Genomic DNA, 14,699 nt, shown 5'->3' with positions numbered 1-14,699 from the left:
AGGCTGAAGACGGCCGAACGCCGCAGCCCCCCACTTCTGGCGCTGCGAAGGCTGGGCCCGGTGACAGGGCCACGCAGGTCCCCACTGAACCCCCACCTGGTCATGTGGGGCGCAGAGGGAGGCGGGGGCCTCGGGTAGGGTTAAAGCGAGGACTGGGTTGGGGTAGTGGGGCCTCAGCCCACTCCAGTCAGGGCCCCCCACTGAGCTGCAAGTCCCCCCTCCAACCAGCGTCTCCCCCTCAGCAGTGTCCCTCGCCCCCCACCTCCACCCACCCCCTCAACAGGGCCCCTTGCCCCCCAACTCCACCCAGCCTCCCCTTCCCCTGCCAGGCGATTTGCCCCCCACCTCCAACCAGCTTCCCCACTCCCTCAGCTGGGCCCCTTGCCCCCCACCTCCAACGAACCTCCCCTCTCCCGCTGCCAGGCCTCTGGCCCCCCACCTCCAGCCAGCCTCCCCTCGCACCCTCGCTGGTCCCCTTGCCCCGTCACCCGGGCCCCTCACTCCCACCACTCTAACCAGCAGACCTTTCCCAGGTCTCTTACCCCCCCCCACACCTCTTTTTGGCCAACTCTCACTGCCCTCGCCAGGCCCCTCGTCCCCAACTCCAACTAGCTCCCCACCCCCAGGCTGCTCACCCTCTAACTCCAGCCCCCAAGCCAGGGCCCTTGCTCGCCTCACTCTGATCTGAGCTCTATGGATTCTGGTCACATCCACTGTGTGGGACCCTCCCGTAATGAGGCTCCAGGCACCTGGGCCATCATTTCTAATCCGAGAAAATCCCAGGAGAATTGAAACCATCAATCATTTCAACCAGAACTTCACCAGCCAGGCCCCTCCAGCCGGCCCAGCACTTCCCCTGGTGCGGGACTCGTCCTCACCCTTCCCTCCCTCCCCAATAGCCTAGTGAACAGCTGCAAAGGGCACTAGCAATGCACTGCCCAGTGCCTTGCTGGGCATCATGGCTACTGGGAGCTGGCAGCTACATGGCAGCCCCTGATGCAACTCTACCGGGGTTGGGGCAAATCCTACATGGACCTCTACCCTGGACTGGCCTAAGGCTGCTCTGGCTTGGTGCATGTGTCCCCCTAGTGGCCAATTTAAGGATAACAACCTGCTACTGATTCCAGCCAACGGATCTCCTCCTTTGGCTCAAGAGAGAGGCCTGGGTCTCAGCAGCTGAAGGCCCTAGGTTTGATCCACACGTGGCTCAGTTGTTAGTCTTGCCCCTTGCTGCTGCTCATTAGCAGCAGGAGAGGGGATGCTTCTGGAGCTAAGGTCACTCCCAGCCTCATTAACTCCTGGTCACCTTTCCCTGTAGGCACCCAATCCTGATGACCAGAGTCCGCAGCTCACCTTCCTCGGGCACAGGGTGTGCCCTTGGGGCTGGCTGTCCAGCTGCCCTGAGCGAGCTCTGCCTGAGTAAGGGCCTCCACCAGCACTGGCTATCACAGCACGGACTGTACGTCTAAGTCCCACTGAGCCACCTCCAGCCACCAGATGGCACCCAGTGGCTACAGAATTTCTCCATTAAGGCCCCATGAGCCAAGCAAAGCTGCACACTGCAAAGTATCTCTGTCCAATTACACATCACCTCCACACAACGTACAGAGCTGTGAGTCTGGATTCCAGGATTCTATCACCAGCTTCTGGAAAGGAGTGGGGTCCAATGGTTAGAGCAGGGAGCTGGGTGTCAGGACTCCTGGGTTCTATCCGGAGCTGTGGGTGCAGTGGGAGGCCTAGTGGTTTAGAGATGTGGCTCTCAACCTTTCCAGACTACTGTACCCCAGTACAGTATTACTGACAAATTGCTTTCTCTCATTTTTACCATATAATTATAAAATAAATCAATTGGAATATGACTATTGTACTTTCATTTCAGTGTATGGTAAATAGAGCAGTATAAACAAGTCATTGTCTGTATGAAATTTTAGTTTGTCCTGGCTTTGCTAATGCTTTTTATGTCTCCTGTTGGTGTACCCCCTGGAAGACCTCTGCGTACCCCCAAGGACACACGTAACCCTAGTTGAGAACCACTAGGTTAGACAAACGGGGTGGGGGGGTCTAGGAATCAGGACTCCTGGGTTCTATCCTGACTGCAAGTGGAGTGGGGGTCTAACGGTTAGAGCAGAGAGCTGGCAGTTAGGATTCCTGAGTTTTATTCCAGGCTATGCAATTGATGCATTCTGTGATATGGTTCATTCTGCCTTGTCCGCTTGTGACATGTGGAGCACAGAGACTTGCCTCAGCCCTTCCTTTCCTGCTGGGTGGTGCAGTAATTAATGGCCGTAGAGCCTGGGCTGCAAGATCCTGGAGCAAAGCGTCCTGGAGAAGGAATTTGTTCCCCAGGCTTGACTGGCTCCCTGCCCCATCCCTCCCTCAGTCAATCAGAACAAATGCCCTCATGGCAGGAGCTGTTGTCTGGTTACCTGCAGTGCAGACCCAATCTATTGTGTCATGGCTGCTGTTCAGCTCAGGTTAACAGCATGGTCTGTCTCTGTAAACTCCCCCAGAGCTTTTGAATGGAAGTGAGAGTCTTCTTCACATCCTGCTCTAAACTGTGAGTAGTGTCGCTCTGTGGCTGTTCAACAGCTGCTGCGCTCCACCCCAGAGGTATCTGCATTTCAGTGCTGGGTGAGCAATCCCTGAGCAGTGTTGCTGTGTGTTGTTATGCAGCTGTTGTGCTCCACCCCAGAAGTGGCTGCAATTCAGCGCAGGGTGAATGAAAGTCCATGTCTCATTTTGCAAAGCATGGGTTCTCCAAGCAAGGGTGCTGTCTGTCCCATGTCCCTGCTCAATAGACTCTGGATTCTTAGTATCAGCGGAGCTACATTTTGAGCAGTGGTGGAACCAGGAGGCAGCTGGGTCATTGGTGGTTTCACCTTCAGTTATACCTATTGGCTTGAAAAGGCACCACACGAATATCTAATGGCTGCCGAGGGGGACGGTTGCCCCTCGGCCCGCTATTAGCTCTGCCACTGATTCTTTTTAAACGTTCATTGCGCTGCTTCCAGCAGCCACTTTGACTTCATTTTGTTTTACAGACCCAAGCAAAATGCAACCGGCAACCGCTTCATGCTGGCCTGGCTAGAAGCAGATCCGTGTAATTGAACAGACTCATCCAATTACTGAGCCTTCCCACAGCCAAGTGCTGCCCTCACGATACATGAAACCTAGAGGACCTGCTAGGCTCCCAGTAGATGCAACCTAGAGCCAAATGCAGGCCAGGCAAGGTGGCCTCGCCCATGGAGTTCAGATCCAGGGATTCCGCAGGGAGTAAATGGCCAGCACTGGATGCTTCAGGTTTTGGTGCCCACCCAGAGACGGTTGGGGGCTGATTTTCAATTACACACCTGCGGCTGGCCCAGGCCAGCTGACTCCAGCTCCCGGGCCTCGGGCTAAGGGGCTGTTTAACTGCGGTGTAGCCTTTGGGGCTCAGGCTGGAGCTTTGGCTCTAGGACCCTGCGAGGTGGGAGGGTCCCAGAGCTCGGGCTCCAGCCCAAGCCAGAACATCTGCACTGCAAGTAAACAGCTGCTCAGCTCGAGCCCTGTGAGCCGGAGTCAGCTGGCCTGGGCCAGCTGTGGGCACGTAACTGCAGTGTAGACACACCCTAAGTGCCCACGAGCCCCGCTGGGAGCTGCGGGTGTTTAGCACCTCTGAAATCTAGGTCCCAGGTGTCTCAACGTGGGCACCCAACGTTAGGAGCCATTCAAAATCTTATTGCCAGTGTCCGTATGGTCATGAGGAGGCAGGGGATCTGCAGTCCTCTGCTTTCCCCTGCTGGCTACAGTCAGAATAGCTCAGACTCTGGGCTTTATCCCCCACCGATGCTGGTGAAATCAAGTGGCCGATGGGAAAGCCTACGAGGCCCCAGACTTGGGGGTGGGGAAGGTGGTTCCACCTTGCACTCAGGAGCAACCCTGCAATAACAAACCAGTGTATGCAGCTCCCTGCTCTACTGAGCAACCCTATAATGACGAGTGTATGCAGTCCCCAGCACTCCTGTGTGACCCTACAATAACAAACCAGCATACGTAGCCCCACATTGACAGGAACAGAGCAGTATATTCTGCCTTGTACTCTAGGGCAACGTTTCTCAAATGAGGCCACCAGAGGCTTTTCGTGAGGCCTTGACAGCCTCCTAGGCAGTGATGGGCCGGGGGGTGGGGGGCAGAGGGAAGTCTCCGCCCTGCCCCCTTTTTCCTTGTTGCTCCTGGATGCACCGCCCTGCACCGCCTCTGGAGAGAGGTGGGGCACAACGCTGCAGGAGCCAGCTGAGTTCTTAACCCGGGAGGGTTGGGCGGCAGGATCCAGTGGCGGGACTTCAGGGACCTGGCAATGTGGCCCAGGGCTCTGACCACAGGGCAGCAGGTACTGAACCATCCCCCCGGCTCTGGCCATGCAACCCTGGCGTCCAGCTGCAGGGCTTCAGCCTCCTGCCCCTGGTTCCACCTGGGTGGCAGTAGGCGCTGGCTCCTGGCTCTAGTCCCAGGCTCCGACCACGCAATGGCAGGCGCTGGCCACAGGCACTGACCCCCAGCCTCAGCCACAGGGCAGCGGGCTCCAAGCACAGGGCTTTGGGCACCAACCTCTGGCTCTGGTGCTGACCCCTGGCTCCGGCCAAGGAGCTTAAGTCAGCCTCTGGCCCCCAGTTCCAGCTGTGTGGTGGCAGGCACTGGCCCTGGGCTCCAGCCATGTGGCCCCAGCCCCTGGTGCTGATCCCCTTCCCCACCTGCATAGCAGCAGGTGCCGACCTACAGCTCTGTTCCCAGGCTCCCACCATGCAGTGGTGGGAGCTGGCTCCGGATGCTGACCCCTGGTCCTGGCTGTACAGCAGCGAGTGTTAGCTTCAGCCATGCAGAGGCAGGCGCTGACTCCTGGCTCCAGCCATGCACCCCTGGGCTCCAGCATCCAGCTCCAGGCTCTGGCCATGCAGCAGGAGTCACTGGCCCCAGGCACTGACCCACAGCTCCGGCTGCATGGCAGCAGGCTGCAATCCCTGGCTCCAGGTTCTAGCCAGGGGCACTGAGTCCCCCTGGTCCTGGCCACATGGCAGTAGACATCAGGCCCTGGCTCTGGCCATGAGACAGTGGGGCTTATCACCCAACCCCATTGCCCTGGGCCCCCGCTGCCTTCCACAGTCCTGTGGCCATACCCCCTCACCCCGCCAGGACACAGCTGCCTTCCTTGCTTCGCATCCATTCCCCCAGCCCCCGCTGCTTCCCCAGGCCTTGCATCCATCCCACCATTGCCTCTGGCCCCTGCTGCCTTCCCTTTGCCTCCGCCCTCCTCCCCCCCGACCGCCCCCACCCAGGGCTTAATGGGTCCTGGGGCTTGCTGAGAAAAGTGATATTAACAAACATGCAAGTGTCACTTTTCACAGCAGACTTACTAGCTATCTATGGAAAAGTGATGCCTGTAGGTTTGTTAATATCACTTATCACTTTCCATAGCCTCCCAGGTAGCTACTAAGTGTGCTGTGATATTAACAAATATACAAATATCACTTTTCACTTAAGCCCTGGATTGGTGGGGGGAGGGAGGGGAAGGGGAGGCAGCATTATTTTTGTTATTGAGTCTGCCAAAAAACCCTACAAATATAAATCACACTGATTTGGATGTGAATCTGTGCACATTTAATTGTTTTTCCTAAAGTTAATTAAGTATTTTAGGAAAAAGTGTCAGAGCAGGCACCAGTGAGAGTTGGTGGCCACACTCTGAGGCCACCAAAAACGTTTATTGTGAGAACCCCTCTAGGGCAATAACAAAGCAGCAAACACAGCACCAGCCCTGTGTGCTCAACCCAGTCAACCCCCCTCCCTGCCCAATGTACACAGGGCACCTCAATAAGCCCTGTGGCCTAAAATGTAGAGGAGAGGGGCTCTCTGCCGCCATCTAGTGGTGAACTGGAGGAAGAGACAGAATGAGCTAGACCTTATTTGCATGTTTGTTGCCCACTGGGACCATTTTGGCCATTTGGTTTAACATTCATTTACGTTGTGGGTGCAGGGCTGATGAAAGGTGGGGCTCCTTGTTGTACGACAAGACGGCAGCAGAAGTGCACCAGCAAACCCTGAGTGAGGAGTCACCATAACCAGAGCCTTCGTCTTGCACAGTTGAGTAGAGCATGGGCACAAACCAGCCAGGTTCATTTTAAGGCGGGGGGGGGGGGCGGGGGGGGTGAGAGTGTGGTGACATGGATTCTGTGCATGGGTATTTTATCTGCTAATGGGCCCCCATCCCTGGTAGCTGTTTGCTGAAGCTGCTGAGAGCACTGACCGCGCTGAGTGACTCTGATAAGGGCCCCTTTCCCCAGTGCCACTGGCACTGTAATTGCTGTAGCTGGATCAGTAGTGGACTGGTGTACAGAGGTGGCATTGTGGCGATGGTGTTGTGGTTCAAGGCAACGCCCCCTGCCAGCACCAGCGTAGCTGAAATCACTATCGCTGGGCCAGCCTGTTGGTCTCTGTGCGGGACCAGGCAGCTTCCCCTGGCAGCTGGAAGGGGGCTGGCCCAGTGTTTTCCAGGGCTCTGGGATGGTGCAAAGCAGAATGGGGGTTAATTGGACATTCACCCCTGCAGGGAGGGGCACTGCCAAAGGCACTGCAGGGGTGGGTGGTTTAGTTTTCAGTTATAGACGTCCTTTGTATGGGGCAAATTGTGAGAGAGCCAAGGCCCCGCACGGTCCGCAGAGCAGGGGACGGGGAGGAGGAGGAGTGCACGTATTGAGATGAGTTGTGGTTGCTGCTTTCCCGGGTGCCAGCTCTGTCCCTGGCCCCCTTAATGAAGTTTTCAGTGTTTTTCACACGGACTCAGTGCTGTGGGTGAGGAACAATTGCTGACTAGGGGGGCCCAGGGGAAATGTTCAGTTTTCCCAGGTCCCTGGGGGAGCCTGGCGTGTGTCAGTTTTAACACGGTCCCCTGGCTGGTTGACCCTGGCTCTTGGCAGAAACAGTGCCACGTCTGCACCAACCAGTCCATGGCTGCTCCGATGTGGGTGAAGTCTGTTTGCTGAGGGAGCGGGGCTGGGTGAACGGCTGCCCTGGGGCTGGGGACAATGGAAGGATTGTGCCTTGCCGAGAGGGGCTGGGCGCGCCCAGCAGGAGCCCCGTCAGTGTCAATGAGATGTGTGAATTCAGCACTAGTGAAGGGGGGCCCTGGGGAACCTACCTTCCCCCTGCCCTCTGCCCCCCCACCCCACCCCAGCTCCATGCAGGAGCTTCCCCTGCACACACCCACTGCTCTCAGGAAGGACATTGTGGATTGGGTGTAGGGGGATCTGCTTATTGTGTCAATCCCGGCAGGCTTCTGCTTCTGGGATTTCCCCTGTGCCAAGGTTCAGGGCAGCTGGGCACTGGAGAGGATGGTAGTCAGTGCCCTGTGGTTCCATTCCCAGCTCTGTGTGAGGAGTGGGGATCTGTCACTGGTCCACAGGATCTGTGCTATGCCCCAGCTTTTAAACAATCCCTCAAAGGAATCCCTGCAGTGGGCCAGTCCCCCAAGGGGTCCTGCAGGCTCTTCCTCAAGCATAGGCCACGTATCCTCAATGCCTCTGCGACTGAGCCTCTGGGGCTGGAGTGAATCCAGCTGAGACATACACCTGGGTTAGACTCTTGTCCACTCCTCAGGCCCCAACACACCTCGGCAAGGATTTGCAGTGACACAAGGAGCCTTTACAACCCGTCAGGTTTATTAGCTAGAACCCAGCCCAAGAAATCCCCAGGTTAGTGCAGAGAAGCAAAGGCTAAGACACCGTCCATCCCGGCCATGCCAGCGAGCCACCCAGCCAATCCACTTTTGGCCCTCTCTCTTTGTCAGTCCCAGGTGAGAGCTCTGCATCTCCTTAGCTCTTCCTTGCCAGGGCCAAATTCTCCCCTGGTGGTACTCCATTATATTTGTGGTGTTACAACAGCATAGGCTTTGGCTCTGAGGGTCTGGACAGCCTAGGCGTTCCCCCTCTGTGGGAATTTCCCGGGTATGTAAGGGAGCTGCTGGAAGGCAGGGCCACTCTAGGCTTGGCACCTCCTGCCACCCCTCAGTCCATTCTCCTCCTCCCCCAGGCCCATGCTGAGTTCACATGTTCTGCCTGCAGAGTGGTGTCAGTTGTTCTGGCTTTGGGGTCCCATTGTGTTTCTGGATCCTCCATTGATACGGTCAGTTTCAGCCAGTCCTTTAACCCCCCACTCATTCCACCCCAGACAGCTCCGTGACCCATCACCTCATGGCTTCTGCTCGGCCCCAAGAGCAGATTTAACCCTTCTGCACTCACTGGGGAGCAATGCAAAGTACTGAGGGAAACTGAGGCTTGCCTAGGAAATATAAAAATATTACAGAAAATTCCCCTTTTTTACAGGTTTAGAGCAGGGGGGCAGGGTGTCAGGACTCCTGGGTTCTATTTCCCCCTTTGGGAGAAAAGTGGGGTCTGTTAGGTGGGGCAGGGAGTAAGGACCCCTGGGTTCTATTTCCTGCTTTGCTGCAAGCTCACTATTACAACACTTCTATATTACCTCTGAGGTACTTGTTTAGCGAGAATGGCAGTCACTAGACACCATCTGTCCGGCTTGTCAGGCCGGTGATCATAGGCGTGCATACGGGGTGTGCTGGGTGTGCCCAAGCACACTCTAATGCAGGGGTGGGCAAGCTCGTCCTGCCCGGCCTGCCTGAGCTCCAGGGACGTTGGGGCAGGGAATCCCGGGGACAGTCAGGGGACGCAGAACGGGGGTTAGCATAACAAGCCCATGGCTTTACATTTTAATTCAATCGTATGGTACCCCCTTTTAATTTTAAAATATGTATAGGTTCGTTGTTAAGATAAGAAAAGGAGCAGACAAGCTGTTCATGTGAAAGAGCCTTTTCGAAACTAGCACATGTAAAAAACAAATGAAGAAGTACAATGTCTCAACGGCACCTCGACTCACTCATGATTTTGTACGTTGAACAAGAATTGGCTTCGTCAGTTAATTACAATGATGTGATTGAGGAATTTAAGTCCATAACACCTGGTAAGCAACCTCTCATTCTCTAGGACAGGAAGATGAAGAAACCTTAATCTGTTTTGGTCAACTTGGGTTAGCTCGTTATGTGGTTAAAGATAAAGATCATGAAAATTGACTGTATCTTTGTATACACCTGGTTATCACAACAGCAAAAATTTAGTGTTTTGTGTCTCATTTTTAAAGTAAAGTTTAGTTGTTAATTTAAAAAAAATTAAGTTTAGTTCAGTTTTAGTTTCTTTAGTTTGTTTGATTAATACAAATAATATCCTTTATGATTGAGTATTCAATAAATGTTCACCTTAAAAATAAATAAATAAATAAATAAAATCCCCTCGGTGCACACCCTAATGAAATGTGCTGTGCACCCCTATGCCGGTGTTGTCTCCCTGAGTTGCACTGTGTGACCTTTGGAAGATCTCTGCCTCATCATTCATTTCTCTATGTTTAGAGGCCCTGTGGTCTCATGACTAGAGCACCAGGCTGAGACTCTGGCGATTTGTGTTCTCTTCCTTGTTCTGACACTGCCCTGCTGGGTGACCTTGTGTCAGTCACTTCTCCTTTCTTTACCTCAGTTTCCTGTCCCAGGCTTTTGTCTCTTTAGACTGTGAGCTCTCTGGGGCAGGGACTGTCTCTCCTTCCGTGTCTGCACACAGGCCAGTACAGTGCATTAGACCATGGGAGCTCCGGCTGGTGGCTTTGTGTGCCAGCGGCCCAGCGCTATGTGGAAATGGCTGTGATTTGTGCAGTGGTGCACAGAGGTGCCCGTCACTCCAGGGCTGGGAGGATGGCACTCGGGTCTTTGGCTGGTGGCTCTTGCTTTCATGCTCAAGGTCACGCTGAGCCCAGGTTTGGGGTTATTCAGGACAATTCCCCCAGGTCAGATTGGCAGGGATCTTGGAGTGGTTTTGCTTGTACTGCAGCATGTCGCGTGGATCGCCTGCTGGGAGCAGCTGGGCGCCTCCCCTAATCAATTCCCTGTTGTTGGCAGCACCTCGATCTCTCCTGTTTTCTGCACCAGTTGAGTTACCCGAGGGCTGAAATGCTTTTGTCTAACAGGAGTCACTGGGCTCAGTATTAGGGACACGTGGGTGAGGTCCAATGGTCTGTGCTACACAGACTGGCTGGTCTGATGGTCCCTCCTGGCTGAAGCTCTGTGAGATGGGGCTCACACTAGCAACTAGAGAGGTCAGAAAGCTGGGCTCTGATTGCATGTCTGCCTTCTCTGCCCAGCCCCGTGCTGGGCTACAATTCCTGCTGGTGCATTTCCAGCCCATCTCTGGCACTTGCCTCTACGCGGTAGCCAGAGGTGTAATTTCCAGCTCAGGAACCGACTGAGCTAGCAGGCTAGAGCAGCTGTGTAGTCACGGCTGCATGGGAGGCGGGATGGGCTGGCCACGCAGAGTATGATCCTGTCCGGGACCCAGGGTGCATGCACGGGGCAGCTGACCCATCCCACCTCCTGCACCACGGAGGCTACACTGCTATTTTCACTTCGCTAGCTCCAGCAAAGTTAATTACACCTCCAGGCTGCAGCGCAGCCCGCCCCTTAGTCTCCAATCTGCAGGTAGCTGGTGCCAAATCTAGAGTGGCCCTGCCTTCCAGCAACCCCCTCACATACCCAGGAAATTCCCACAGAGGGGGAGCCCCCGGGCTGTCCAGCCCCTCAGAGCCAAAGCCTACGCTGTTGTAACGCCACCAATATAATGGAGTTCCACCAGGGGAGAATTTGGCCCTAGCAATGAAGAGCTGGGCAGGGGTTGAGCAAACAGGGAAGCTGCAAAAGAAACGTTCTTTGTTAGGAACAGCCCTGGGGTTTCCCCACACTTATGTTGATGGGAGACTCAATTGTCAAGTGGCCAATGGGATGGGAGATTTTGCCACCTCTGCTCCAGCTGGCTCCTATTTAAAGGGCAGCTTGTGAATTGGGGAGTAACGTCTTGCAAGATTGTGCTAGAAGGTGAGTTTGTACTGTTGGTTGGGTGGGATTCTCCAGACTCAGCCTTGGGACAGGATTTGGGGCACAGCTCCTGCATGTGCCCAGCTCCCTGGGGCCTTGGCGGTGGTGTAACTTTCAATGGCTTTCAGGATTTGATGGATTTAATGGATTTAATCTGATGGATTTAATCTGGTTCCAGGCACAGTGGGGACTCTCTTAATCTAATGTGAACTGAGCTGCTCTCCATTTAGCAAGGGATCGGCTTGGGATAAAGACTTGAAAAGCAGCTAAGGAGTTTAGGAGCCAGCGTTCCATTTTCAAAAGTGACTTAGGTGCCTATGTGCATCATTAGGCACCTAAATACCTTTAAAAGAACAGGAGTACTTGTGGCACCTTAGAGACTAACACATTTATTTCAGCAAAAGCTTTTGTGAGCTACAGCTCACTTCATCGGATGCATACAGTGGAAAATACAATGGGGAGATTTTATATACACAGAACGTGAAACAATGGGTGTTACCATACACACTGTAATGTATGGTAATGTAATGTAGCCCAGCCTTAACCTGATCCACACCAGGCGTCTCCGAGTTTAGCTTAAGTCGATCCCTTACCAAATGGCGATTCCATTGGAGTAAGCGTCCATACTGCGACTCGCATGGCTTTCACCAAACTGGTTTACAGTCATGCCCTGAGTGAAACAGGTGCAGCTTGGAGCAGAGAGATGAGGCTCTTTTTGTGGGTGCTTTTTAATTTTGTTTTGGGGAGGGGTCGGTGTGGGGGGAATCAGTTCACTAAGGAGCTAATTCTAAGGGTTCAAACCTTTAACGGGAACCCCCTTCCCCCACGTACGTGTGTGTGTGTGTGTGGATTTCAGCCTGAAAATGCAACCACCAGTGAACATGGTCCCCACTGGCAGCATGGAGGCAGTCCTGCTCTGCTAGCCCCTAGGATGGAGGTGCCATTCCATGCCCTCCCCAATAACCCCCTCATTACCATCCTGCTGCCTCCCCACCCACCCACCGCTCCCAGTCTCCTGCTCCAAATCCTTCCTCCCTTTCCCCCATCTATGCTGCCGTTACATTCCCCCACCCCTCAGTATCCCTTCCAGCTGCCCACATTCTCCTCCCCACATCCCCTGCACCCATGGGCTCACCTGTTCCCGCTTTGACCCTCATCCCCTTCCCTGGCAATGTGGCTTTCCCTCTTGCCTGTGCCCCACTCCGCTGCCTTGTGTGCACCTCAGCTCCTACCACGGGTTCCAGAGGGCTCCTGTCCTGGGGTCTGACGTGTTGGCCGGGTCTCTCCCCTGCAGGTAGCTCAGCACCCAGCGGGATGAAGGCTGCCGTGTTCCTGCTGCTCGCCCTCCTGGTGCCCGCGTGCCACACAGAGGCTCAGTGCATCATTGACAATGTGGTTGATCTGAAGGTGCAGGCAGCGATTACTTCCATAGGTAACTGACCCGGAGGTGCCTCCCCCAGAGATGGGTGTGTGTGTGTCAGATTCTGCGTGGTTGTAGCGGGGGGAGGGGGGCAGGTCAGACAGGTACAACACAGCGTGTAAATGAGGGGGATGTGGAACCAGCCCACATACAAGAGCAACATTATCTGTATCTCACACTGTGGCTCTCTATCGTCCCCTAGTGGTTGGCCCACATAGTTTCTGCTAGTGATTCTGAGCTGCTAGGCCTGGGGCTTTGACTTATGCAACAGAGACTCCAGGGGTCCCAGGTTCAATTCCTGCTCCTGCGAACCCACCGGGTGCAGCTCTCTGACTGCCCGTCCCAGCTCTGCTCCCAGCCAGCCCCGTTCAGTGTGTAAACAGGGCGAGGGGGAGCTGGAACCCTTGGGACTCCCTGCCGTTCCTCCGCTTCGGTTCCGTCTTGAGCACAGCACGGAGCCGGCGTTTGTGTTAGTTCTGTTCCAGTGGCTGCACTCTGAGCCCCGTCATGCCAGGCACTGCACAGGCCATGGTGAGACGCTGCCTGCCCCAAAGAGCTGCCAAGAGACGGATCATCATCCCCATTGCACAGAGGGGAACCGAAGCCCAGAGGAACTAAGTGACTCACTCAAGGTCACACAGGGAGTCAGTGGCAGAGGCAGGAATTAAACCCACATCTCCTGCAGCCCAGACCAGACCAGACCAGCCTAGCCTAGCCCAATACCTTAGCCACAGATCTGCTGGATTGGTCAGTCACCCCACGGGAGTTTCTGGAAACTGAGTCCATGAGGTGCCGTCTGCACAGCGAGCACCACCTTACCCCAGGGGCTGAGTGGGGCTGGTTGGGGTCTCTCAGGGCTGGCTCTGCCCATCTCTCTCAGCTGGCTGCTGCTCACCCGGATATGGCTGCATTCAGCAGGGCTGGAAGAATTTGTATAGTGAGGGAGCTGAGAACCAAACTGTATATGATGGAAACCTCTTCAAGCCAGGGAGTACGGTAGCGCCCCCAGTCCCAGCACCTAGGGGTGCCTTGGCTGTGGGAAGCAGCCAGGAATTATTTCTGCTACCTCCATCCCTGCCCTTTGTTCACAGCCCAGGGGGGTCTTGCTGAATGCCCAGCAGCTTCCTCCAGGTAACACTCTTCTGGGGGGCTGTGAGCAACCGGAATCGAACATGAGACCTCCAGATCTCAGGCCAGGAGCCTCTAGTGGTCTGGCGCTGCGGCTGTATGTAGCCCAGCCACCACTCGGGGGAGCAGAGCGCCACATGGAGTGGGGCTGGGTGGGTTCCACCTGTGCAGGTAACAGCTGGGGCAGAGGCAGCTTCTCTCCACCTGAGCCTGGGGGGAGGGGCAGCCTTTCTGCACCCAGGGTCCTGCTGGCTACAACTCTGCCTCTTGCCTTGCAGTGTCCGCCACCCTGGCCAAAGCCAAGCTACTCTGCCAGGACGTCTTGGCGCGTGGGGCACTTGTCTCCTGCCCAGCAGGTGAGAGAACTTTCCCGAGTGCCCCGCAGGCCCAAGGAGGGAGGGGCCATTGGGGCCCAGACCCCACCCCCTCTGCAGTCCTGGGGGGTGTTGAGCTGGGGCAGCGATGGACCACCAGCCTGACTGGGGCCTCCCTGCACTTACGCTGCCAGGTGCCTGGAGCAATGGCATTCGCACCACTCCCGAGTCCCTGGGGGCACTGGATGCTGTAGAACTGGGACCAGTGTGGGCCCCTGGATCAGACCCCTGGGACGTCTCACTGACCTCCCTTGCTTGGGCAGTGGCCTGGCTGCAAGGGAGCCACAGGGCCATGCCCTGGGGGCTGGGGAGGAGGAGACAGCAGGGCACCTCACTGCCGCCCATGACTCCCATCCTGCCACCAGCTGCTTCCCTAACCCCACCTCCCCCATCCCCCCACAGGGTACAAGCCCACGGGCTGCGCCTGCGGAATGGGCTGCGGCTCCTGGGACATTCGCACCGACTCCACCTGCCACTGCCAGTGCGCCGGCATCGACTGGACGGCCGCACGCTGCTGCAAGATAGGCCTGGAGTGATGCCCAGCCCCAGCCTGGGGCACCGGAGAGCCCCACCCGGCCTGCTGCCCCTGCCGTGGGCCCTGGCACAGAACCATGCTGGGCCTCTTGTGCCCAGTGCAATCAATAAACTTGGATCTGGGTCTGCTGATGCTTCTCTGGCTCAGTTCTTCCCCTGACTCCAGGGCTCTGGTACCTAGGGCCAGAGCACAGGCAGGGGGCACAACTCTGCCTCCCTCCTATTTCCCCCAGAAAGGCCCCTGTCCCAAATCGGTTGGGCTGCCCCTGCTGGCAGCTCTCCAGATCCCTAC

General features: G+C 55.9%; 1 protein-coding gene across 1 annotated transcript; it reads left to right on the top strand.

The window, feature by feature from the left end:
* The first annotated feature begins 12,249 nt into the window (after nt 1–12,249).
* LOC144277897 (resistin-like) lies at nt 12,250–14,464 on the top strand. Its single transcript, XM_077838921.1, has 3 exons — nt 12,250–12,383; nt 13,778–13,855; nt 14,276–14,464. The coding sequence occupies exons 1-3, from the start codon at nt 12,266–12,268 to the stop codon at nt 14,407–14,409; spliced, it is 330 nt and encodes a 109-aa protein (XP_077695047.1). The 5' UTR covers nt 12,250–12,265; the 3' UTR covers nt 14,410–14,464.
* The last annotated feature ends 235 nt before the right edge of the window (nt 14,465–14,699 follow it).

This window comes from Eretmochelys imbricata, chromosome 20, assembly GCF_965152235.1.
Source record: "Eretmochelys imbricata isolate rEreImb1 chromosome 20, rEreImb1.hap1, whole genome shotgun sequence".
Taxonomy (NCBI): Eukaryota; Metazoa; Chordata; order Testudines; family Cheloniidae; genus Eretmochelys; species Eretmochelys imbricata.
This window is presented reverse-complemented; position numbering and strand designations above follow the sequence as displayed.

What these genes read in the sequence shown, in the direction of transcription:
- LOC144277897 (XM_077838921.1), top strand. Translation starts at nt 12,266, where the DNA reads ATGAAGGCTGCCGTGTTCCTGCTGCTCGCCCTCCTGGTGCCCGCGTGC. An exon ending in GGCAGCGATTACTTCCATAG is followed by an intron (nt 12,384 to 13,777) that starts GTAACTGACCCG and finishes CTTGCCTTGCAG; the next exon opens with TGTCCGCCACCCTGGCCAAA. An exon ending in ACTTGTCTCCTGCCCAGCAG is followed by an intron (nt 13,856 to 14,275) that starts GTGAGAGAACTT and finishes ATCCCCCCACAG; the next exon opens with GGTACAAGCCCACGGGCTGC.